The 25,414-nt window shown below is 37.6% G+C and overlaps 1 protein-coding gene across 7 annotated transcripts in view; it reads right to left on the bottom strand.

Annotated features, from left to right (window-relative positions):
• The window catches only part of atrx (ATRX chromatin remodeler), a 196,316-nt gene that overhangs the window by 100,853 nt on the left and 70,049 nt on the right, over positions 1-25,414 (bottom strand). For all 7 annotated transcript variants that reach the window (XM_073057943.1, XM_073057939.1, XM_073057942.1 and 4 more), the window contains 6 exons: positions 18,612-18,742; positions 16,921-17,103; positions 16,608-16,719; positions 13,977-14,073; positions 6,029-6,235; positions 4,048-4,192 (listed from right to left, as the gene is read on the bottom strand). In XM_073057943.1, coding sequence (XP_072914044.1) covers positions 4,048-4,192; positions 6,029-6,235; positions 13,977-14,073; positions 16,608-16,719; positions 16,921-17,103; positions 18,612-18,742 — 875 coding nt within the window. The remainder of the gene's footprint in view (positions 1-4,047; positions 4,193-6,028; positions 6,236-13,976; positions 14,074-16,607; positions 16,720-16,920; positions 17,104-18,611; positions 18,743-25,414) is intronic.

The following is a 25,414-nucleotide window of genomic DNA, read 5'->3' on the forward strand; positions in this document are numbered from 1 at the left end:
GAAATGCCATGGAATTTTCTTTAATCAAATGTGCCAGAGGTACTTTGAGATACTTTGACCTTCTATTTTCTTTTTTTAAAGCATCATCTTACAGTGAATACTTCTGAAGGATTGCCATACTTCTAGTATTATGTCAACTATAACACTTTAGAAAATACCATGAAGTATATAACAACTTCACAGAAACCTTAACACAGGAAGGAACCACACTCACAATTATAAAGTCTCTCAAAGAGATGGCAAGAGCAATATTGGAGAACCTAAGGTACCCAGTTGCAAGAGTAAATGTTACATCATAACTGCTTTTACAATGAGTGTCATATTTTAACTCAATCCATGCTTTTGGAATGGCCCTCAGCTAGCATACCAAACGTACAGTTGTAGTGCCCAGCACACACGCGCAAAATGGTCTGAACAGGTGGCCCTTTCTCAAGATGGTTGTAAAAATTTCACACACCCCTTAAAGACTCAGAATCATTAAGTAGACGCCAACTGTTGCATGTTATGCATAGCTCAAATTTTTATTGCAACATCTGTATCTGAGTGCCCCACCCCGCCTGCATAAGCACAATGATCGAGATACATGGCAGCTGCTCTTCTCACCTAGACAATGCCATGACAGTCTCAAGACCAAGAAAATTATTGACCATACTCAGCTAACCAAGCGGAAACACACAGACAAGTATCAGAATCAGATTACTTTTACACACAAATAATTAAATCTATTTACCACTTCAAACAGTATTGCAATGCTACTATGCAGGAAGTAAATTCAGAATAGCTGGCAGGTCAAAGGTAGTCTGAAACATTCTATCATGGAAGGAAGATGAAGGCATTGCTCGCCAGAATTAATTTCAGATGAGTCAACTTACCCTCAACAGAACTACTCCCCAAAATGAATTTTGTTTCTTAGCTTTCCATTTCTGATGCCCCTTGTCCTCTGTATCTTAATTTGTATGTCAAAACTATATTGTGCAGAGCAACTTTTCCTTACATATGCAGATAATCAGTGAAGGAAGGTTTGTTAAAATGAACTACAGTAAAACACTGAAAATCCTCCTTCCAGAAAGCATGATAGTTTGACCTCAAGCATTCCAGGGCCTGTTCCCATGCTCCCTTGTAACAAACTAGGGTCCCATTCCCACATTTAGAATTATAAAGATAGAACAATACAGCATGGATATAGGATCCTTGGCCCAAATATACCAGGGCAGTCTTGACCCTTCCAGCTAGTCTCAATTTCCTGCATTTGGTCCAATTCCCTTGAAGCCCTGTTCCTCCATGTGCTTATCCAAGTGTTTCTGAAATGATACTCCTGGTCCTATCCTAAGTAATACCTCTGGCAGCTCATTTCATATATTCATCCTCCTATGAGTTGGAGAAAGTTACCCCCTCAGGTCCCTTTTAAACCTTTCCCCTCTCACCCTATACCAGGCATGGGCAAACTACGGCCCGGGGGCCATATGCGGCCCGTTAAGCTTTTTAATCCGGCCCACAGAACTTGATGAAATTATATTAATAAACCTTGTTAACGTTTTTCCCCCCGCAATTCTGGCGTTTTCGCCACAACAAAACTAAATCCAGACTTTGAAGTGCTGGCTAAAAAGGGAGACCAACAACACTGTTCCCACTGAAATTAAAAATAAGTTTCTTCGTTGTGTTATGTAAAAAATGCATTTGAAAATATTTTTTTCAATAAGCCTTACATGTTACATGTCCTTTCTGTTAAGTGATGGACATGAGTAGTGCGCAGGTGCACGTACGTTCTCAAAATAAAAAATGCGCTCCAGATCAAATAACGCGCTCCGCATACTGGCGCGCTGTCACTGTTCTGTCCTTGTGCTGGTCGTTGTTGAGTTTTGGCATGGGACAATTGAATAAGAAGGAGCAGGACAAGTAGACCTGCATCTCCTACCGTTTTTGAAATAAAGACAGTCAGGAGGAGAGTGATGATGATAATATCTTGAAGGATAACAGAATTTTCAGTGCTTTAAAATAATAACTGTTACTATTAAAAAAGCTGTATTTTACTCATTTAATTTTCAGTGTTTTAAAAGTCATTTCAATAAATAGCTAAATACCATGGGACTTCAAAGACAGATATTTTGTTGTAATGCATTTGTTCATTTTCAATTGAAATTAAAGCACATGTTTTCTACATATCCCATGATATTTTATTTTCTCTTATGAGGTGTATTACCAAAACACTCCGTCCATCTGCTCCTGGTCTGGCCCCTCTGTCAAATTTTAGAACCCTTTGTGGCCCACAAGTCAAAAAGTTTGCCCACCCCTGCCCTATACCCTAGTTTTGGATTCCCTACCCTGGGGAAAAGACAACATCCACTTTATTTATGCCTCTCAATTTTAAACACTTCTGTAAGGTCACTTTTCATTCTTCTACATTTCAAAAGATAAAGACCTAGCCTAGTCAGCAATCTACCTATGATTCAGGCTCTATAGTCCTGGCAAGCCCCTCAAATTTTTTTCTGCAGTTTTACAGTTTTTGTTTTAAACTTTCCATTTTTTTTAAACTCACCTAGTTTACTGGAAAAATTAATTATTCTGCTCTGTAATGCCTTAAATTTAGAAATAATTTTCATCCTGAAAATCAGCACCAAAATCCCTAGAATTATTAGAGTTTTACTGCACTACTACTGTACCCAGTGGTGAACACCACTGCATCTCAGGAGCCAACTACAGCTACTTTCTTTGTTCCATTTTAAGGTGTTTGCAAAGAATTATACTATACACTCTGACCATCCAATCCTGGAAAAGCAAACTGTTAAAAGAATAATACCATTACTCATTTCCTCTAGGTATTCGCATTATTTGGCCTGAAACTTCCTGCAAAGTAATTCATATAACACTTTTCTATTCATGTACGCACAGGAATATTGTGGATGGCTCTCATCCACAAAGACTTATCTATCCATGGTGTTCAGTTAAATCTCATTCATCAGTATTCTGTCAGAACAGTTGGTGCTTAATCTTCAACATTTCCCAAAAATATAAAAAAAGATTTTATTCGAACTTCGCGGCCTCGCTTTAAAGCCTCCCTGATCCCGCCCTCCCCGGGCGCGGATGCTGTAGGGGGCACGTATTCACAGCCCCGCGCGGGCTTTTCCCTTTGTTGGTGAAGCAGACCTGGCGCCCTTTTGGGACTGGCCTTTATGCTGGCGCGCTGGCTATTTGTGAGCCGGTTCGAGTGCACTAGGAAGTGGGTCGCCACAACACCAAATTTTTGCACACAGGAATAAATTTTGGACTAATATTACTTTAACATTGCAAGAAAAAGCTTGTGAACCCTTTCCATTATCTGGTTCTGCATTACTCATAAAAAGTGGTCTGATCTTCATCTAAGTCACAATAATAGACAAACACAATCTGCCTAAACTAATAACATACAATCGCACTCTTCATGTCTTTATTAAACACAATGTTTAATCATTCACAGTCCAGACCAGAAAAAGTATGTGAACCCTTGTTCAGTGTTTTTCTTATAGTGGACACGTGGCCAGAGACTTTAGCAAGTTTTAGAGATTTTTGCAGGTCCATTGCTGTTACCCATGGGCTTTTTTTACACTTCCTTCAGTATTCCATTATGCTCTTGGTGTGATCTTTGCAGGATGCCCACTCCTATGGAGAGTAGCAACAGTACTGAATTTCCACCATTTGCAGACAATTTCTGTTACAGTGGACTGATGGTCTTAAGAAATTCTTCTGTACCATGACTGATCCTCATGTTCTTTTCCCCCACATAATCACAATTTCCTCCATTTCCTTTATTTCACAAAACCTATCGAATTTAGTCTTGACTATAGTCAATAACTGAATTCCCACAACATGAAAAGCCAAAGATTTGCAGGCTTGTTTATAATTCTCACAGAAAATGCCCAGTGATAGGGGAAGAAGTTATAGTGTACCCTAGGAAGCAAGAATAGATGGACTAGTCTTTCTCAACTGAAACATTAGCTTAACAAGATCAGATGTTAGATCAACATATAAAACATTCCAAAACAACTATCATTGACAAATAAATATACTCACCGTCCACTTGATGGGGTTTCAGTTTTCGCACCAAATTTCTATGGACTTGGACAAGGCATTCTTTTGTCTCCTTATCTTCATCAAGGATCAGTTTAGTGGTTATTGGACACTGTATAGGTGATGCACCTTCCAATACTTCTACCTGCTGTGAATTTTAAAATTTGGAGAATATTTTTAATTTATACAATGTGCATTAATAATAAATTTGGCAATTCTCATCAACTGAATGTTTCACAAACTGTGTCAGGTAAAGCCATTAAACAAGCAATTTACTGTAGCTATATTTAACAGCAGTTTGCATCAATGAAGTGACCATTGCATAAACAGCGAGCTAGGAAATAAATTTCAGGCAGAAGTAAATGAAAGATAAGATCCATAAATATTCATAGGTAATATTTTTAACTGGGCAAACTGCTACTGTTCAGACAAAACACTGTCATTCACTGTGTAAACAGTTATATCCTGCCCATAAAAAGCAGAAAAAATACCAAATCCTCGGCTTCAAATTCCTAACCTGGGCCACAGAACTGAAATCCAGAGCCAAGGTGGACTTAAAATAGCACATAAATGAGCCTGGTATCAAGGAGTCCCAATAAAACTGAAGCTGATGGAAACTGCCCACTGTCCCTTAGTTTGGCTGTTGAAGGGCAAACTTAATCCCAGAACAATGTCGCAGGACTTTCTCAGGTAGGTGGTACCCTAAAATATTCCCAGCTGCTTCATCAAAGACCGTCCTCCCTGCCAAACCAATTGCATCTGCTAATCATTCCCTCCCTATCTGGTTATATCACATACCAGCCTCCTTCAAACCTCACACTTATACTGCTATATAATGCAATCTTCCCTCATTGTCCTGATACAGGGACTTGATTTGTAACATCAACATACAGCTTTTGGCTCCACAGATGCTATTTGACCAACTGAGTTTTTCCAACATTGTTTTACACTCTTCAATGATCATCTGTCCATTCAAAGTCCAGAAGGTTCACTGCATTCTGGAGCACTCAGCTCTATTTGCACCTTTCTCTGTAAGGACAAAGTCTGAGCCCACATTTAATACTAAATTAAATACAAGACTGGGCTGATGTGAGGCAGTTAAATTCATGCCACACAAATGCCAATGATGACTTCTAACAAATCAGACTAACAAAGGTTCAGTCACATGGTATTTGAAATGAGGTAGTAAAATGGATTAGACACCAGCTTTATGGAAGAAGCCCGACAGTGGTTGTAGAAGGTTGGCTCTCTGACTGGAGGCCTGTGATTAGTGGTGTGTCACTGGGATCAGAGCTGGGTCTGTTGTTGCTTGCTATCTATATTAGCAATCTGGATAATAATGTGGCAAATTGGATCAGCAAAATTGTGGATGACAGCAAGATTGGGTGTGTAGTGGATAATGGGAAGAACTATCCACAGCTTGCAGCAGGATCTGCACCAGCTGAAAAAAGGGACTGAAAAATGGCAGATGAAACTTAACTCTGACAAGTGTGAGGTGTTGTACTTAGGGAGGACCAACCAGGGTTGGTCATCTCCAAGGATGATGCCAGATCTGGAGGAGCTGAGTTATAAGGAAAGATTGAATAGGTTAGGACTTTATTCCTTGGAATGCAGAAAACTGAGGGGAGATTTGACAGAGGTATACAAAATTATGAGGTTATAGATAGGGCAAATGCAAGGCGACTTTTTCCACTGAAGCTGGGTGAAACATGAGGGGGAGGAGAAACTTCTTCACTCAGAGGTAGTGAGGGTGTGGAATGAGCTGCCAGCGTAAGTGGTGGATGAAGTTGATATCGAAATTTAAGAGAAGTTGGATGGGTACATGGATGAGAGGTTTATGGGGGCTATTATCCCAGTGCAGGTCGATGCAAGTAGGCAGATTAATGGTTCAGCACAGATTAGATGGGCCAAAGGGCTTGCTTCTGTGCTGTAGTGTTCTATAACTCTAACAATGTGTATAAGAAATTAATTTATATTGCAATACCTCTCTCAACCTCTCCCTCTCTTTTTCTCTATCAGCAATGCGCTTTCTTCTATCTTCCTCTTCTTTTAAGGCATTTTGAGTCTCCGTTCGCAAATTGACATCTTTCAAAATCTTCCTTATCTTCTTCCGACCTTTTGCAGGGGATTTTATATCATCTTCATTTTCTTCATCATCACTATTACTTTTATCACCAGATTCTGAGTTGCTCTGCAAAATAAAACAAATGTTATTTGGTCTGATAGTACAATCCAATTCTATGATTTATTGTAGATAAAAGAAAGACACATACAATTACAAGAGAAACAACTTCATTATGTGTTGACTGTTTTCCATTTGCTTTTTTAAAAAAAATGTTCAAGGGGAGGTATTACTAAAACATTAAAAAGTTTCATCAACAGAACAAAATCCAAAAGTGATCCAAAGAAGTGTTAACATGCAAAACAAAACTGATCCCAATCCCATGATCAGACATGACAAAAAGCTGATGAAAGAATGATGATAAGGAGCATTCAGAAGAAGAGAGGGTGGGTGTGAGGTATAAGAGAATGGGGAGGGGTAATATCAGAAGTTGCTTTCACAGCTACAACACACCTGCCAGTAGTGGAGCAGTTAAATTAAAAATGAGTAAATATCCAGGTTATTGCTAACACAGACCTGTTCTACAGAGTAATATTTTGCTAAGTCCCAAGCATGAGATTTTGGTGAGGAAGGATAGAAAGTCTAGATCTCAGTGGAACAAAGAAGACCTAATAGGATAAAAATTACTGATAGTAGTTGGTCTAAACAGTAGAGACAATGTAGGGAATGTCATCAAACAAGTATGCATATAAAAAGCGTTACAGTAATCATAGGTGATCCTAGAGTTTGTAAAGACTGTTCAAATCAAACTAAAAATAATAACGCAGAACACATATTCCTACAGTAGATCTGAGATTTTTATGGGCAAGCATATTAATGAACAGGGATAAGTTAATAATCTGTTCATGCAGGATCTCTAGGGAAAAGCAACCAAAAACAATAGAATTTGACATTAAATTTCCAAATGAGGCTGTCTAATCGGAAACAACAGCTCTGAATCTAACAGGGAAACTACTGAGGTTCCTATGATAAGATTGGGAGTTCATGTTTTTCAAAGAATAGGTAATGCCAACCAAAGTAGGGAGCACAACAGGTGTTATGTTACTTTCTGGTTCAAAAACAAAAGTCAGACAGTAGTAGCTAAGGATAGCATTAGATAAAGTGAGGATCTAAAGTTGCCAAAAAAATAGAAAGAGTTGGGGCAGTTTAGAATTTAGCAGCAAGACCAATAGACTGATTAAATATCAAAAATGGAGTCTATTAGTAAATAAAAGTAGATTATAAAAGCTTTTATAAATATGGTAAAAGAAAAAGACTAGCTTGAGTCTCTTAAGAGTCAGAAATAAGGGAATTTAGAGTTTGGAGCACACTCTATGGACCAAATGGCCTAACTTTCTCCTTTATTTCATGGTCTAATTCACAATTAGAAATAAAGAAATAGAAAGCAACTAAACAAATCCCAGGCTTTTTTTAAAAAGAAGAGAATACAAATAACTTCTCTGTTGTTTGAATTTATATATTAACCATCTTGATGAGAATACAGGTGGCATGATTAGTAAATTTGCAGATGACACCAAAATAATGACGCAGTGGACAAAGAGAGGTCATCTAAGGTCAAAACAAGATATAGATCATCTGGGATGGTGGTAAAAGAATGGCAGATGGAATTTAACTCAGACAGATCATACACAGAGGATGGCAGGGACTTGGGGAGCGTTGCTGAACAAAGCAACCTAATTCTGTAAGAAAACAATTCTGAACATGGCAACATAGGTAGACAGGATTATGGTTTATGGCATGTTTGACTTTATTGGCCAGGGACTGAGTACAGGATCTGGGAAGTCATGTTACAATGGTGAGAGCAAGTTCAGTACAGTCGACCCTCCTCATCCGCGGGGGATTGGTTCCGAGACCCCCCGCGGATACCAAAAAATGTGTATGCTCAAGTCCCTTATTTAACCTGTCTCAATGCGGTGGTCTTTAGGACCCGGTGGAACACCGGACCGTATTTAACATGTATCAGTGAGGTGGACTTTAGGACCTGGCGCAGCTCTGAATCGCAGGGTTTCTGTTCACGAAAATAATCACGATTGAAAATAAAGTGGAAGTAATAAAGCCATCGGAAAGAGGTGAAACACCATTGGTAATTGGAAAAGCATTAAACTACAGTTGGTCAACGATTGGAACAATTTTAATGGAGCATTTGAAAGGCCCTGCCCCAATGAAAGCTACAATTATTACTAAGCAATGCAGTGGTTTAATTATTGAAATACATGTGCCTCCTAAGTGTTTTATATGCATAGAAAGGTAAAATATATACTATATACTAAGACAAATGTTTTACTAACTGAGGCTACATAATACCGATGTACCTGTCCCGACTTCAAACCCAACTTAAAGACAGACTCAGGAACGGAACTCGTTCATAACCCGGGGACTGCCTGTACTTTTAAATCATCTCTAGATTACTTACAATACCTAATACAATATAAATGTTATGTAAATAGTTGTAATACTGTATTGTTTAGGGAAAAATGACAAGAAAAAAGTCTATACATGCTCAAACAACGAGTGCTGGAAAGAGAACTTCCGGGTTTTCCTGATCCGCGGTTGGTTGAATCCGTGGATAAGGAGGGCCGACTGTATTATTATGTGTAGTTCTTGTCACTCGATAAAGAGGGATATGATTAGGGGATATGCCTACCAAGCTATTCCATGCCCTCACTTTGGGAAGTCTGATCATGCAGTTGTACTTCTACTCCCATTAGAGAGACTGAAAACTGCAGCACCAGTAGTGAGGACCAAGACGGTTTGGACAAGGGATGCACAGGAGCGCCTACAGGACTGCTTTGAATCGGTGGACTGAACTGTATTCAGGGATTCATCTTTGAATCTGGATGAGTATGCTATTGTTGTTACCAACTTCAGTAAAACCTGTGTGGATGAGTGTGTGCCTACAAGGACTTACTGTACATTCCCAAAGCAAAAGCCATGGATGAACCAGGAGGTACATCATCTGCTGAAGGCTAGATCTGTGGCATTTTAAGTCTGGCAACACAGGCCTGTACCAGAAAACCAGGTATAATTTGCGGAGGGCTATTTCAAAGGCGAAGAGACAACTTCAAATGAGGGTGGAGGCGATATCAGATGCATGGTAACTCTGGCAGGGACTGCAAAACATTACTTCCTACAAAGCGAAACCCAATAGCATGAATGGCAGTGATGCTTCACTACCAGATGAACTCAATGCCTTCTATGCCTGCTTTGAAAGGGAGAACACAACTATGCCTGTGAAGATCCTTGCTGCACCTGATGACCCTGTGATCTCTGTCTGGACAAGAGAGTGAACCCTTTAAGGCAGAAGGTCCTAATTGGAGTACCTGGTAAGGCTCTGAAAACCTGTGCCAACCAACTAGCGGGAGTATTCAAGGACATTTTCAACTTCTCACTGCCATGGGCAGAAGTTCCCACTTGCTTCAAAAAGGCAACAACTATACCAGTGCCTAAGAAGAATAATGTGGGCTGCCTTAATGACTATCACCCGGTAGCACTCACACCGATAGTGATGAAATGCTTTGAGAGGTTGGTTATGAATAGACTGAACTCCTGCCTCAGCAAGGACCTGGACCCATTGCAATTTGCCTATCACCACAATAGGTCAACGGCAGATGCAATCTCAATGGCTTTCCACATGGCTTTAGACCACCTAGACAACACTAACACCTACGTCAGGATGCTGTTCATCAACTATAGCTCAGCATTTAATACTATCATTCCCACAATCCTGTCTGAGATGTTGCAGAACCTGGGCCTCTGTACCTTCCTCTGCAACTGGACCGACTTCCTAACCGGAAGACCACAGTCTGTGCGGATTGGTGATAACATATTCTCCTTGCTGACGATCAACACTGGCGCACCTCAGGTGTGTGTGCTTAGACCACTGCTCTACTCTCTATATACACATGACTATGTGGCTAAGCATAGCTCAAATACCATCTACAAGTTTGCTGACGATACAACTGTTGTTGGTAGAATCTCAGATGGTGATGAGAGGGCGCACATGAGTGAGATATGTCAACTAGTGGAATGGTGCTTCAGTAACAACCTGGCACTCAATGTCTGTAAGACGAAAAAGCTAATTGCGGACTTCAGGAAGGGTAAGACGAAGGAACACACACCAATCCTCGTAGAGATCAGAAGTGGAGAGAGTAAGCAGCTTCAAGTTCCTGGGTGTCAAGATCTCTGAGGATCTAACTTGGTCCCAACATATTGAAGTAGTCATAAAGGAGGCAAGACAGTGGCTATACTTTATTAGGAGTTTGAAGAGATTTGGCATGTCAACAAATACACTCAAAATTTTCTGTAGTTGTACCGTGGAGAGCATTCTGACAGGCTGCGTCACTGTCTGGTATGGGGGGCTGCTGCACAGGACCGAAAGAAGCTGCAGTCAGCTCCATCCTGGGCAGTAGCCTACAAAGTACCCAGGACATCTTCAGGGAGCGGAGTCTCAGAAAGGCACCATCCATTATTAAAGACCACCAGCACCCAGGGTATGCCCTTTTCTCACAGTTACCATCAGGTAGGAGACAAAGAAACCTGAAGGCACGCACTCAGTGATTCAGGAACAACTTCTTCCCCTCTGCCAGCTGATTCCTAAATGGGCATTGAAGCTTTGGACACTTTGGAAGCTTTTTAAATATACAATATTTCTGTTTTTGCATATTTTTTAAAAGATCTACTCAAAAGACTAATTGATTTACTTATTACATTTTAGTTTATTTTTTTTTCTCTCTCTGCTAGATTATGTATTGCATTGAACTGCTGCTGCTAAGTTAACAAATTTCACGTCACATGCCAGTGATAATAAACCTGATTCGGATTCTGAATTAGAGGATGTTAAAAAAAGGACTCCTGTATCAAGGTTATCAGGCTGAAACTCAACTGTTTATTCTCCATATTTGCTACCTGACTTGCTGAGTTCTTCCAACATTATGTGTGTTGCTCTAGATTTCCAGCACCTGCAGAATTTCTTGTGTTTGTGTTCACAAGAATGTTGGCTGGACTGGAGGGCTTGAGTGACAATGGATAGGATGGGTCTGATACTCCTGAAATGAAAGCTAAAACGTCACCTTCAGAGTTTTTAAAATTATGAGGGGCATGTATTTAAGATGAGAAAGGAAAGGTTTGAAAGGGACCTGAGTGGGCAACATTTTCCCCACTCAGAATTGTAAGTCTATGGAACAAGCTTCCAGAGGAGGAAGGGTACAATTACAATATTTATAAGAAACTCAGGGAAGCGCATGGATAGTAAAGATTTAGAGTGATGTGTGCCAAATGCAGGAATTAGCTCAGGGAGGCATCTTGGGTGTTAAAGACTAGATGGGCCTATGAGGTCACTCCCACATGTATATGAAGCTCAGTCTTCTTACAAGGACAACCTATCCATGTCCTTATAGTTTTTTTTTATATACTTATCCATCAAAGCAAATTATTTTAATACTTATCAGGTCATAGATGAATATCAAAAACTCAAAACATTAACTATTGTTTCTTTTCCCACATTTGTAGTCTGATCTGTTGTGTATTTACAGCAATTTTTATGTCACTATAACAATGTCCAATATAGTGCACTTCAGCTGCAAGAAATTGATGGGCTAAGTTTGCTTTCCTTGGAGGACGGGACACTAAAAGAATAACGTTCACACCGTATTTTTAGGGCCCTATTGAGACCACACCTGGAATAGTGCTCAGTTCTGGACTCCTTACCTAAAAAAAAAGTCAGAGGGAATGAAACTTAACAAGATTGATTCCTGAAATGGAGAGATTGGGTCAACTAGTCCTGCTTTCATTACAGTTTGAAAATAAGGAGGAGATTTCAGTTAAATATACAAAATTCTGACATGGCTTGACAGGCTGCTGTTAGGAACAATGCTTCTCTGACTGGGTGTTCCACAGTCAGGAGAAATTGTCTGGGTGCAAAGCAAAATATTTAGGATTTAAGTGAAAAATTAATCAGATGGTAAACTTGTGGAATTTGCTATCAACCAATAGGTAAGAGGCCAGGTCAGCAAATATTGCAGAGGTAGACACATTTGTTGACAAAAATCTTTAATGAATCTAGTACTACAAATGAGATTTTACAAGATGCTGTACTACTGGAGCTGTTGCTTCATGGCTCCAGTGACCTGTGTTCATTCATGACGCTGTCTTGTGGAGTCCAGATCGCCTTGTGACTGCATGGGCTTACTCTGGCTTCTTTCCACATACTTCCCCCCCCCGCCCCAAAAAAAATATTAACTGCAATTGCAAACTGCCCCTAGAAGTATAGCCTGGGCTTAAATGTTGTAAGGAAACATGGAATGTAGGATTACCCATGAATGGCAGCAGAGGCTTTAAATACTTCATTCCTTTTTCCTTCTCTGGACAGCAGGTTGTTAAGACTGTTTAACACAAGTACCAGAATGTAAAGTAACCAAGCCACTAGAACTCTGATATTTACATATGGTTTCTCTCCAACCATGTTGACAAATTGAGTGGCCGTATTATAAAATTTTTTGTCACTGAGCCGAATATTAGGAAATGCCTAAAAAAATACATTATAGAAAGTCAATAATGCCACTTGCACAGTATTTCAATGCACACTTACCGTAGATTCCGGACTACAGAGCGCACCTGATTTTTAGCCGCTGGCACTAATTTTAGAAATAAAATCATTTTTTTAAATGTAAAGGCCGCACCGGATTTTAGGCCGCACCGGATTTTCGGCCGCAGGTGTCCCACGTTGTAATATGAGATATTTACACAGAAAGATATTACACGTGAGGATTTTTTTAACTTTTAATTAAATCCATATGGTAACAAAAACAAATACATATTGCAAATGCTTTTTTTCGAACCGTGCCCGTACGCGGCTACTTTTAAATATACGTTGCGTATACTTCTTTACTGAACAACATTCCAATATCTCCTAACGACTGGTAAAAAATATATATACTGCAGCCTACCAGGAAAAGTTATTGATACCTTTAACTTAAAAGCAGAGTTCGCTCGGATCCAAAGCCGCTCGCGGAATCCGCTCCCCCCCTCCTTTCCGTTTCATCGCAAACGGCATTTAAAAGCAGATTTCGCTCAGATCCAAAGCCGCTCCGCCGCTCGACCCCCTCCTTTCCGTTTCATCGCAAACGGCATTTTCCCACAAGACGCGGCGAAACCGGGTGTGTCGTCATAGCATCCCGCGATGTAGTACAGAAAACAAATATAGTTTAAACTAAGAGGGTAGGTAGCACAATGCTTCGAGTGTTTTCCATGTTGATGAGGGTGAGTACAAATGACTGATTTACAATAATTTAATTGTGAAAGTGCGCTTGATTTATCGTACAATTTCATTGGACCTCTGTGAACTACTCATCAATTTTATTGGTCTACTGTTACGAGGCAAAATGTTTACGAGGCGGCATGAAAAAAAAAATGCATTAGCCGCTCCGGATTATTGGCCGCAAAGTTCAAAGCTGTTCAAAATGTGGGAAAAAAGTAGCGGCTTAAAATCCGGAATCTACGGTAATTTTTTTGAACAGCCTAGAATGTTCTAAAATAAGTAACTGTCAAAGCTGTAACCAGTAATTTGTCCAGCTAGTATGCTAGTTCTCATAAGATGATGCAAATGAAGTAACAATAATTCTCTGCATTGCTTGGATTTCCAGCAACTGCAGGTTTTCTCGTTACCAATAATTCTTCCAACATATTGATTGCAGTACTGTGGGTTAAATGCAGATTTAAATACTCCAATAGTAGAAAATGTTCATATCATACAAACAACCAGTACAGAAAAACTCACGTCGTCTCACTTCACAATTAGCACCTATGCAATTACCTTTTCACTTGATGAGTTTTCCTGAACTTTAATTCGCCTTCTTTTCTTTTTCAGCAAGTAGCTGCGCTGGCTTTCCTCTGCCTCTTTTTTCGATGCTCTGAAAAAGGGTGGAAAACAATGCATTTAATTTTGTTCAAACCTTCAACTTGGTGATGCATTTTTTCTGCTAAGCAACAAACTACGGATTTCCCTCATGACAAACCTACATAAGAACTCAGATCTGCATGAGGTAAAGAAAATTGAGAAAGGGTTAATGGACAAGTACCTCAAAGACCAAAAATAACATCATGCTTCAAAATATTATTTGACATTCAATTCAATAACAGGAAGTTGAAAAGCGAAACAAAGGGCAAGAGGGTAAGTTCACTAAACTTCTCAATGTTCTCTTCAAGCTGTCACCAGCTAGATTATCCAAGTTAAATATCTCCCCCGCCCCTCCCCCACCCGCACACCACTCCAAGGAACCTTTCTTTCTTTTCAAATCTTTTTATTGCATTATAATCAGTTAAATGAACATATCAATAATAATACCATGAGAACAGGATGACAATAATAGCTATAACACATACGAACATAAGTTCCAAATATCATATCCAGACATGTCCACCCAATCTCTTGATAATTGAAACAGGAAAAAGTTCAAAAGATTTGTTCAAGAGAAAAAAAACCAAACAAAAATCCCCTAAACAGAAAACAAAACAAAAAAACTGGGCTGCCATAATTTATTATAATTATTCTGTCCTTGACTCTGTTCCTCCTTCCATAAATTGTTAAGTATTAGGAAAAAGGATCCAAAAAAGAAAAAAAATCAACTGAAGTCATATGTATGGAAATATTGAATAAAAGACTCCCAAATTTCCTCGAACTTAATCGAGGAATTAACCGTGCCACTCCTTATTTTTTCTAGGTTTAAACAAGCTATAGTTTGAGAAAACTACTGAAGTGTAGCAGGGGGATCAAAATCTTTTCATTCAAATAAAATGGATCTTCTGGCCATTAGCGTAACAAATGCTATCAAACAGCAGGCTGAAGATGATAAATAACTAGAATCAATCATTGGTAATCCAAAAATTGCAGTAATAGGATGGAGTTGTAAATCAATATGTAAAACTGTTGAAACTATCAAAGATGTCTTTCCAATATTTTTTCAAAAGAGGGCAGGACCAAAGCATACGGGTTAAAGAAGCATCGTCAGAGTTACATCTGTCACACATAGAATTTAGATGGGAATAAAAGTGGGCTAGTTTGTCTTTTGACATATATATTCTATGAACTACTTTAAATTGTATTAAAATATGTCTAGCACACATTGAAGAAGTATCAACTAATTTAAGAATTTTTTCCCATTCTTCTATGGATACACTTACTTTAATTTCTCATTCCCATTCATTCTTTATTTTCTCAGATACACCTGAAGGGATTTTCATGATCAAATCGTAGATAGTTGCTATTACACTGTTTTGTAAAGGATTTAAACTTAAAATTTTTTCTGTAATTTCAGCTTGATATGACATCGGAAAGGCAGGAAAAATAACATTAAAAAAATTTCTAATCTGTAGATATCTAAAAAAGTGCGATCTAGGCAAACTGTATTTATTAGATAACTGTTCAAAAGACATAAAACAGTTATCCATAAATAAATCACCTTTGAGAACATCCTCCAATTTGCTTCCTCACTGCAACCTTCTAACATGATAGATGTTGAGTTGAGATCTCGCCTTTGGAGTCTATTGTGGTTCACACAAATAAGGCCTAATAATGGAGTACTTAACAGGGGGGTGGAGTAGGGGAGAAGTAGCAAAACAACCGTTGCCTGTATACTAAAGCTTCCACTGATTCCACTGGTGACTGTTTTAAAGGTCTTGATCTTTAAAACACTTCTCCCTCAGATAGTTGAGTATGTGTTGGTGAGCTTTAGCAGTATCTGCCTTCACTGAAATGCAGTTCCTGACACAGGGAAAGTTGTCCTCATTTTCCAGAATCTTGTTTGTCAAGGGACAGTGTTATCTAAGTCAAGTGAAGCAACAGAGGCACTTAGTTTTGCCAGTGCTTGAAAATTCCTCCAGCTCCAGGAACAAGTTTGTGGTGACTTGGAACTAATGAAGTGCAAGGACTCTTAAAGTCTGTATACTGTACCTTAATAAACTGAGGGTGAAGTGACCTTACATCTAGAGTGGAAATTACATTAATTGAGCAGGGTTGGATAGTTGTCTAGATTAATCCTACACGTTTGGGAGGTGTATTAGAAGTGTTATGCAATACTGCAGCAAGAAATTAGAGGTTTGGAGCAATGGTGTATCCTTGCTTGACTTTTTCTGCACTATGAATTGCTTTGTGGTGAAAGCATTGATTGGAATCATAGCATGTGCCCCATACAGCAGGAGTCAGAAGGTGGAGACAATGTTGCAATGGGTTAAAGAAAATTTCCCTTTCTAGTGCAGGAACAGCTGCACTTTACTGGCAGTCTGACTGAAAGCAACAAAGACCTAGTATCAAACCTAAGATTACATGGCTTGATGGTCAGTGAAACACTATGACACAGTCACCCAAAGGAAAGGTCTGTACAATTCATTGCAAAAAAACTTTTTGCTTAGGCAAATACATTAATTTATTGAAAAAGAGATCACCTACCTTGTCCTTGGACGTTTCCGTTTATCATCAGAATCACTTTCCTCTTCACTACATTGAGATTCCTGAAAATCAGAGTCACTCTCTTCTTCAGTAGTACCTTCATTACTACTTACTAAAAGTAAAAGTATATGAGATCATAAAATTTATCATTTAGCAAGAAAGAATTAGATGTAGAGATTCCCAATAGGAATCATACTAAATACCAAGATCAATTCAAAGGCAGTAAATCAATGTATTACAGTGCATTCAAGGATTCTTCCTAAAACACCATGATCACAACGTTTATAATCTACACAAAATATCATCCATTTACCTTTCCTTCTGTTCTTGCGCGTGCCCTCCTTTGCTCCATCTTTGACTTTGACTTTCTTTTCATTTCCAGATTCACCATCACTCATTGAGAGTTTATGCCTCAAGAGCCGATGCCTATAACGTGGCTTCTTTGTCATTTCAAAGTCAGAATCTGAATCCGAGTCAGCTTCAGCTTCCTCCTCATCTAGTTTAATTAAGGACAAATTGAAAATTAGATGTTACTCAAAAGTCACAAACAAGAGAATCTGCAGATGCTGGAAATCCGAGCAACACACACAAAATACTGGCGTAGTTCAGCAGGCCAGGCAGCATCAATGAAAAAGAATACAGATGACATTTCGGCCTGAAACATCGACTGTATTCTTTTTCATTGATGATGCATGACCTGCTGAGTTCCCCCAGCAGTTTGTGTATGTTACTCAAAAGCATCATTTTGGGTTTAAGTTATTCATTTCAGTTTTAGATAGTTATTATTTTGTTTAAAATTAAGTCAAATGGAAGACTGTTGTTCGTGTTTTGATTGTGATCCAGGGAGTCAAATAGTAACTCTTTAATTTTCTACATTTTAGTCCATTCAACTATGTAAGCAAGGTTCAAAAGAAAATTCTCAAGTAAAGACATTTTACGGTAATTATAAACCTAAAAAGAAAATAAAAAGCAGAAAGAGACAAAAATCAAAAGTCATATAGTCGAAGCGTAATTCAGCATGGAAATTGGCTCTTCCTCGCAACTGATCTGTGCTGACCATAGCATCCTCTCTGCTAGTCCCAGTTGCCCAGATACAGCCCATAATGCTCCAAGCCCTTCTCCACATACTTATCCAAATGCCTCTTAGTAAGATGCTGCTTATTTAGTTCAAATTTTAACTCTTTCTAAAAGTCATAGGCAAATTTTAATTTGTGGTTTTAATTCTAAAAAATGCAAGCCCATATTTAATTTGATGTTAATCTTAAACCTTTTAAACTTTAAATCAAAGGTCACTGAAATGTCAAAATATCCTGCCCAATTAAAATAGCCTATTTTTAAAAAATACTTTCAAAAAAACATGCACACTGGTCTGTAACTCAGCGAGTTGCAGATTCATGAGCCGTTCCAAAAGAAAAAATCCTTTTCAGATAGATGCTTCAATACAGTGCTGAGGAACTGCTCAACTGCTGGAAATTACGAACGTACAAACTGGAGGATACAATTAGGATTATAGACCACCTTATAGAATTGCTGAAATGAGAAACAGTACTGTTTTGTACTCTTTCATGTAGTACCATGGTCCTGAAAAATGTTGTCTAGTTTTCACTGTGTTATGGTCGAAATGACAATAAAAAGTGACTTGACTTGACTTGATTTGCCTTGTATCACAAATAACTGCTACTGATTAATTATAACAGATCAATTTTCTTGAGAATTAGCTTGAGAATTTTGTGTAATTTGTTGTGCCAAAATTAAACACAGATTTTTACAATTTAAAAGCTGCAAGACATTTTAGGAATTCCTGAAAGGTACTTAAAAATTTTTTTTGTACGTACCACTGCTAACTTGTGTTGTCAAATGCAGGACTCAATGTAAATACAGCATTTTGATATTTTACCTTGAAAAGCTTATTATTAATGCAAAAACACTGAGAAAGTGGGACAAATAACACGTGTAGGACTGAGTGAATATTTAGTACAATTCTTGATCATTTCTTTTGCTTACCATTTTCTTCGTCATCTTGTTCATTCCTTTGGTCAGATTTCTTCTCTTCTTCAGATTCTTCCTCTGAAGATTTATCATCATTAGATGATAAATTTGCATTTATTTCTGCCAATAGCATCTTCTTGGCAATTCTGCCAAAAGAGGGGGGAAAAGGTTGAAGATATTACACTGAAACCTACATTAACAGTACCATTTAAACAGTTCTTTGTAACTAGATTATTTTATGTGTAAAGATTCACATTAAATCACATAATTAATTTTCGTAAATTTAAAATTTTAGATCAGGAATGGGGGCTGTGGTAAATGCAAGCAATAATTTGAACAGAGTATAGATTTAAATGTTAGACAAATTCAAACACATTTATACTAATCAGTAATAATTCTTGTTTAACTCAAGAAAAAGTAACAGTCATTAAGTATTACCCAGCAGCGCCTGATACCATAAGATCCAAAATCAAAATGAGAAAACGTTCTTCAGGGTACTTAGGTTTCATGACTTACATGAAGTTATCAAAATTTCACCAAAATAATTATCCATTTTGTAAACACTACATTGTTGCATGTAAAATACTTTGATATAATCAAAATCAAACATTTACATTAACTAATTTAGAATAAACAAAATTAAAGAAAGAACATTCCTGTTTATTTCTAAACAGTGCAATTCCACTCTCGTCCTTGTCATTTCCTTTTCCAGCTTCATTCAAGGCACATTTGACTGACAATATTTTACCAGTGCTCACAGTTACACAATTAGTTTAGAATTTGATCAATTCACTATTCTCATTTTTTTTTAAATTCAATGAAGCACGAATAAATTATCTATAAATTGAAAAAAATATACCCTAGAAACCAAACACTAAAAAGGTGGATGCAAATGGGAGGTAGTGCCAGTAACAGGAAAAAGAAAAGGCAAGAAAAATGCATGAATGAACTTATCAAGCAGTTTGCTGGATGCTCAAGTTACCCTGAAAAACTACACAACCAATACTGTACACTTTTTTTTAAAGTGCAAGCAAATACAGCAATGTATTTATGAAAAGCAATATCTCACAACCAATAAATAGAATCACTGGCCAATTTATAATTTGTGAGGGCCCAGAAACAAAAAAAGGTGGTCAAGAAATTTTTTACTACCTCAAGTGTTAAGGGATCTTTAATATGTTCCAACATTAATAAAACAGTTCAAGGAATGCAGTTCTGCCAGGAATGCACGAAAACACAGGCAATGGTTATGTACTTAAATCTTAACAGCTTAACTGAAAGGGCAGAGTACTTCGAACTGAGGTTTTTTTTACACTGCAAAACGATATTGCAAATAATCCTAACTTAAAAACGTTCTATTTCTATCTAGTTTATCTAGACAATAATAAATTGCAGAACTGAGATAGAGGTTTCTCAATGCCTCAGTGCACGAGTTATGAAAGGTTATCAGGCAGGTCCAGCAAGTAATCAGGAAAGTTAACAATATTATGCTAGGGGAATTGAATTCAGAAATAGGGAGGATTTTCTCCTGTTACGTGGAACACAGATGAGACCACACCTGTAGTACTACACACATTGTTAGTCTCCTTATTTACAGAACAATGTTTTGGCATTAGAAGTTCAGAACAAGGTCTACTGGACTAACACCTGGAATGTGCTAGATGGTTTATGAGGAAAGGTTGGATATGTATCCACTGGGATTTATAAGAATGATAGAGAACTTGACTGAAACAAAATCCTAATGGCTCTTGGCAAGAAGATATGGACAAGATGCTTTCTTGTGGGAGAATCTAGACAGTGGTCACTGTTTAAAACAGAAAATAAATGTTTACCTATTTAAGACATAAAAATAACCCCACCCCCAAACATAAGTATTATAAATCTTTGGATTTTTCCTGAAAGGATGGCAGATGCAGATTCTTAGTTCTTTTTTGAGCAGTAATTGATATTTCAGAATCAAAGTGGTAGAAGAAAGATCACAGGGTGAATGTGGTGGATAAGTTACAATCACACCTACCATCATTTTATTACATAGTGGAATATAGCCAAATAACCAAGACCATCAGGCCATAAAGCATAGGAGAAGAATTTGGCCAAGTGCCCTAACCTTGTTCTTAAATTAGCAGTGTTCACATTCCAGTCCAAAGAACAAATTACACAAAAGAGAATAGTTTTTTAAAAAAGCTTAAATCTAAAAATAAACTTAAGACAACGCAGGTACTGTCACAATACAAATCAAAATTGATTAAGAAAACAGTTCAATCTTTCCTCATGCAGTGTCTTTAAATAGCCTCAAGAGGGAGTCAAAGCTCTAGCAAATAATGCACTTCATGCATTAACGTGCTTCATTAAACCTTCAAATCACTCATACATGCTTTTGTGTAAATGTGTTATACGATTTGAGTATGATAAATACTGCGGTATTTCTAACTACAAATCTATTGCTAGCATTATACAGTTATAACCTGTAGTTGCATTGGTCCACCATTTCCACACGGACCATCAAGCATCCATTTACACAAAACCCTACACCAATCCCATTATGTTCTCCATACATTCCTATCAACTCAATTTAATGGCAAATTAACCTTCCAACACACGACGATTGGGAAGAAACCATAAAACTATGACAGAGGAAAGGTTTAGGCCTTTCAACCCATTGAATCTGCTCTACCATTCAATCACAGCTGATTTATTTTCCCTCAACCCCATTCTTCAGCCTACTCCCTGTAAAATGTGTCACCCTTTCTAATAATAATCTATCAACCTCAACTTTAAATATCTGGCTAAAGAAAGTCCCCCTCATCTCTGTTCTGAGGGGATGCTCTTCTATTCTAAAACTGTGCCCTCTGATCCCACTATCAGAAACATCCTCTCCATTCTGATTTCAATGAGATCCCACCGCCACCCCACATCATACTTTAAATTCCAGTGAGCACAGGCTCAGAACCATCAAACATTCCTCAAATATTAACCCTTTCATTCCCATGATAATTCTCATAAAGCTTCTCAGGACCTTCTCTTCCAATGCCAATATATCCTTTCTTAAATGGGGCCCAAAAGTGATCACAACACCTCGAATGTAGTCTGACCAATGCCTTATAAAAACCCAGCATTTCTGTACATCTTTGCTTTTATATTCTAGTCCCATTGAAATGAATGCTAACACTGCATTTGCCTTCCTCACTATCAACTCAACCTGCAAGTTAACCTTTAAGGAATCCTGCACATTTTCGATTTCATGTATGGCACATTATCAAAAACCGTGTAAACCACATCCAGTGACTCTGTCTATCCTGCCTGGATTTTCTCAAAGAATTCCAACAGATTGGTCAAGTAAGGTTTCTCTTTAAGGAAACCAAGCTCATATAGCCTATTTCGACATGTGCCTCCAAGCACCCCGAAACTTCGTCCTTAATGATGGACTCTTAACATTTTGTGAATCATTGAAATTAGGCTAATTGCCTGTAATTTTCTATCTTCTGCCTTCCCCTCTTCTTGAAAGGTGGAGTGACATTTGCTATTTTCCAGTCCTTTGCAAGCATTCCAGAATATATTATTCCTGAAAGATCACTAAGGATGAAGCTACATTAGCAGTATCATTGAGTCCTCCAATATAAAACAATCACTGTTATTTGTGTTAATGCTCTTTTTAAAAATTCATTAATAGTTTAAATGGTGAGGCCAGCTAAATTACATTCTTAAAGTCTGTCTACCTTCACATCTTAACATCATTCTTCAGTTGGCTTCTGCACGTTTCTATCAAGTATAAATAGCAACAGTTCTGCTTTCTTGCATGCATCTGGCACCATAATAATGTATTATTTTGAAATCAAAGGGACCACTTTTTAAAATCTATCCCTAGTGCTAGAGTTTTATGCTTAATGCTGGGGAGATATTGCTTATTCAACCATGCAGGTTAGCAGACTTCAACAGTTCTTTTCTGTTGAATTTTTCCCAAAAATGACACTTAGTAAAGCTACAGAGTTACACTCTTCATACTCAAATCAACTTAATCAATACTCCCTTGCTTTGCTTTCCCCACTAAAAAGAATTTTAATCTGAACAGCTAGCTACTCACTGCAGGGAAGAATCACTTTCACTACTTTTATTATAAGACAAGCTATAAATTATCTGTAGGTTTTTTTTATCTCTGCACCTGTTTTTAATCAACCTTCTTCAGCCTGAGGATACTTTCCCTCTCTGCTACAAGCTCAATATTCCACATAATCCCTGCTAACAGTGAGCACCTAATTTCTGTTTGGTGTGATGATATTTCTTTGCAGACTCTTACAGCTTTAAGTTACTACTTCTGCACTCAAACGATTAATAATATTGCATTTTCAGTGCTAATAATCATGAACCTTCATCTTGTGGTTCCACAGAACATCTTTTATATTGCACACAACAGTGAAACAAAATATCCAATTCTGTACAGGATTTTGTTTTGCTGCTGTTTATTTGATAAGAAGAGAATTCCTCACAAACTATTGAAACATCTTTAACATATGTGGGGCTATATCTAAAAACTACTAAACCCAACTTTGGTGTCAATATATTTGCACTGGTATTTATTGTGTGTGCAGGAAGGAAACACTTAAACCAATATGCTACTTACACACTGAGCTGGCCCTTCAAAGACAGCATTCTATGAGACAGCAGCCACAGAAATTTTCTCTAGACACTAGCAATTCTAACAGCTCAAGTGGACAGATCATATGACCATTTTCTTCTGTTAATAGTGGTATTACAAATTATAAAAAATTCATTTTTAGCACTGAATCACAATTTCAATCACTTGTGCATTTTGTCTGTGATTTTTTCAAAGATGCAAAATAATTTAGTTCAAAAATCTTAATGCTGCAAAAAAGTATTTCAAAAAATATGAAGAAACAGCTCCAGCAACACAAAACTAATTTGGGGGAAATCAAACAAAAAAGTGATAAAAAAAAATATCCCAACTGTTGCTTCAAAGAAAATAGGTACGGTAGTTAACATTCCAGACTGCTAACCAAGAAGTGATACTCGAAATGTAGATTATTAGCCACCAATGATATGCTCCAAGATGTCAACATTTAAAAAAAATTATTGCCACTGCACTGATTCTCAAATGATTTGCTAATTGACCAGATGCACTTGCAGTCCCAAGGCCAATCTCACTTTTTCATTCAATCAAATGTATCTTGATACATGTATTAATATAAATATCATGATGAGTTTTGAAATCACGCAAGGAGTTCCTACTAGAATAGAAAGCAGCCTGGTTTACAGAACTATACCATGTGATTTCAAACCCATCGCTGTTTGTATCAGTACTTTTAATGTTTCCTTCAGGTACTTAAAGTTTATTAATGCCACAGTGTTATTAATGTTTGTTAATATAGCACTTTTAGAACATTATGAGGCATATTTATAGTTGTTTTAGGGATTCATTAGGTGCAAAATAGAGGGCCTTAGTAGCAACCACAGTTTTTGACATTTGTGAGAAGTACGTACTCCTCTTGTGGATAATGAGGATTAAATGTAATTCTATAAATCTAGCACAGAGGAATTCATTATTTATTAGTGAAATTAAAGAATCCACATTTAGAATTGTGTGAAGATGAGTTTCTGATGATAATACAAAACTAACCACTGCATCAGTGTTAACTGATAATCTTGATAACCTAGGAACACTAATGCATGCAGCATCTTAAATCAAGAGAGAGATCTAATTACTTAAGAGTACACCTGAAGATCAAAATAGCTGAGTTTCCTTTGTCTTATGCTTTCTTTACTTACACTGTAATAAAGTGTGACGATGGGCAGCATCTTCTGGTCTTCTGCATTTTCCGAATCCTGAGTTGGCCATCAGACTGAAGCTGATACTTTCACTTCAAGTCAACTAATCAGCTGCTTAGAACCCAATCCATGGCATACAGTGGGCAACAAATGCTAGTTGTCACTCTTCAGTCAATTGACCCAATCATCGTCCATTTGGCTTCGGGTTCATTTAAACACATCAGGTAGCATACTGTGCATTTCAAAAATCAGTGAATCTGTGCAAATTCCTTGTGAATCCATTACACAAAGGCCAAATGTGCAAGAAAATGGAAATATGGTTCCCTTCCCTTTCAACCATACGAGTTCAGGAATGCAAGTTTGACCCACAGATGAAAGAGCAGATTTCTTTCTACAAATTTTCTGGAAACGATGCAGCAGCCAAGATTAGTGCCAAAGTCCTCATCTTCAACACAAGCTGAACTGAAACAATTTTTTATGGGTAAAACCTCTGACTATAAAAGTAATTGCTTCAGATCAGATTCAATCAAGTTCTGCCACTTTTAATTTCTCAATAATGTGCAACAAAAAATAAATGCAATTTAAGCAGCAAATACACAGCACAATATACAAATATTGAAGTATCAAAGAAATTCACTGGAATTACTTGACAATAATTCAATATGCATAATTCAAACTTTCAATTGCTTGTGTAAAATGCACTGCCTAAAATGTGAAATTGTCAAACGTTTTAATCACATGCTGAAATGATGAGAAATTAAGAACTGTGAAGTACTCAACCCTCTTTCCTGCATTTCACCATGGAGTGATTATTTCACAAGAGAATTATTTTTTAATCTTGGAATTATACAAATGTACAAAAGATTTCATATATATCTGATATTACTGAATTAAATACAAATTCATTTTCCAAGTTTACATATCTAATCTTGAAGTTTCACCAAGTAATACAAGAAATCAGGAAGCATAGTAATCTGCACAAGGCAATAAATTATGGTTAAAGCTATATTGCCCCAGAAGAATGAGAGAACTGAACG

This window comes from Hemitrygon akajei, chromosome 10 (assembly GCF_048418815.1).
Source record: "Hemitrygon akajei chromosome 10, sHemAka1.3, whole genome shotgun sequence".
NCBI lineage: Eukaryota > Metazoa > Chordata > Chondrichthyes > Myliobatiformes > Dasyatidae > Hemitrygon > Hemitrygon akajei.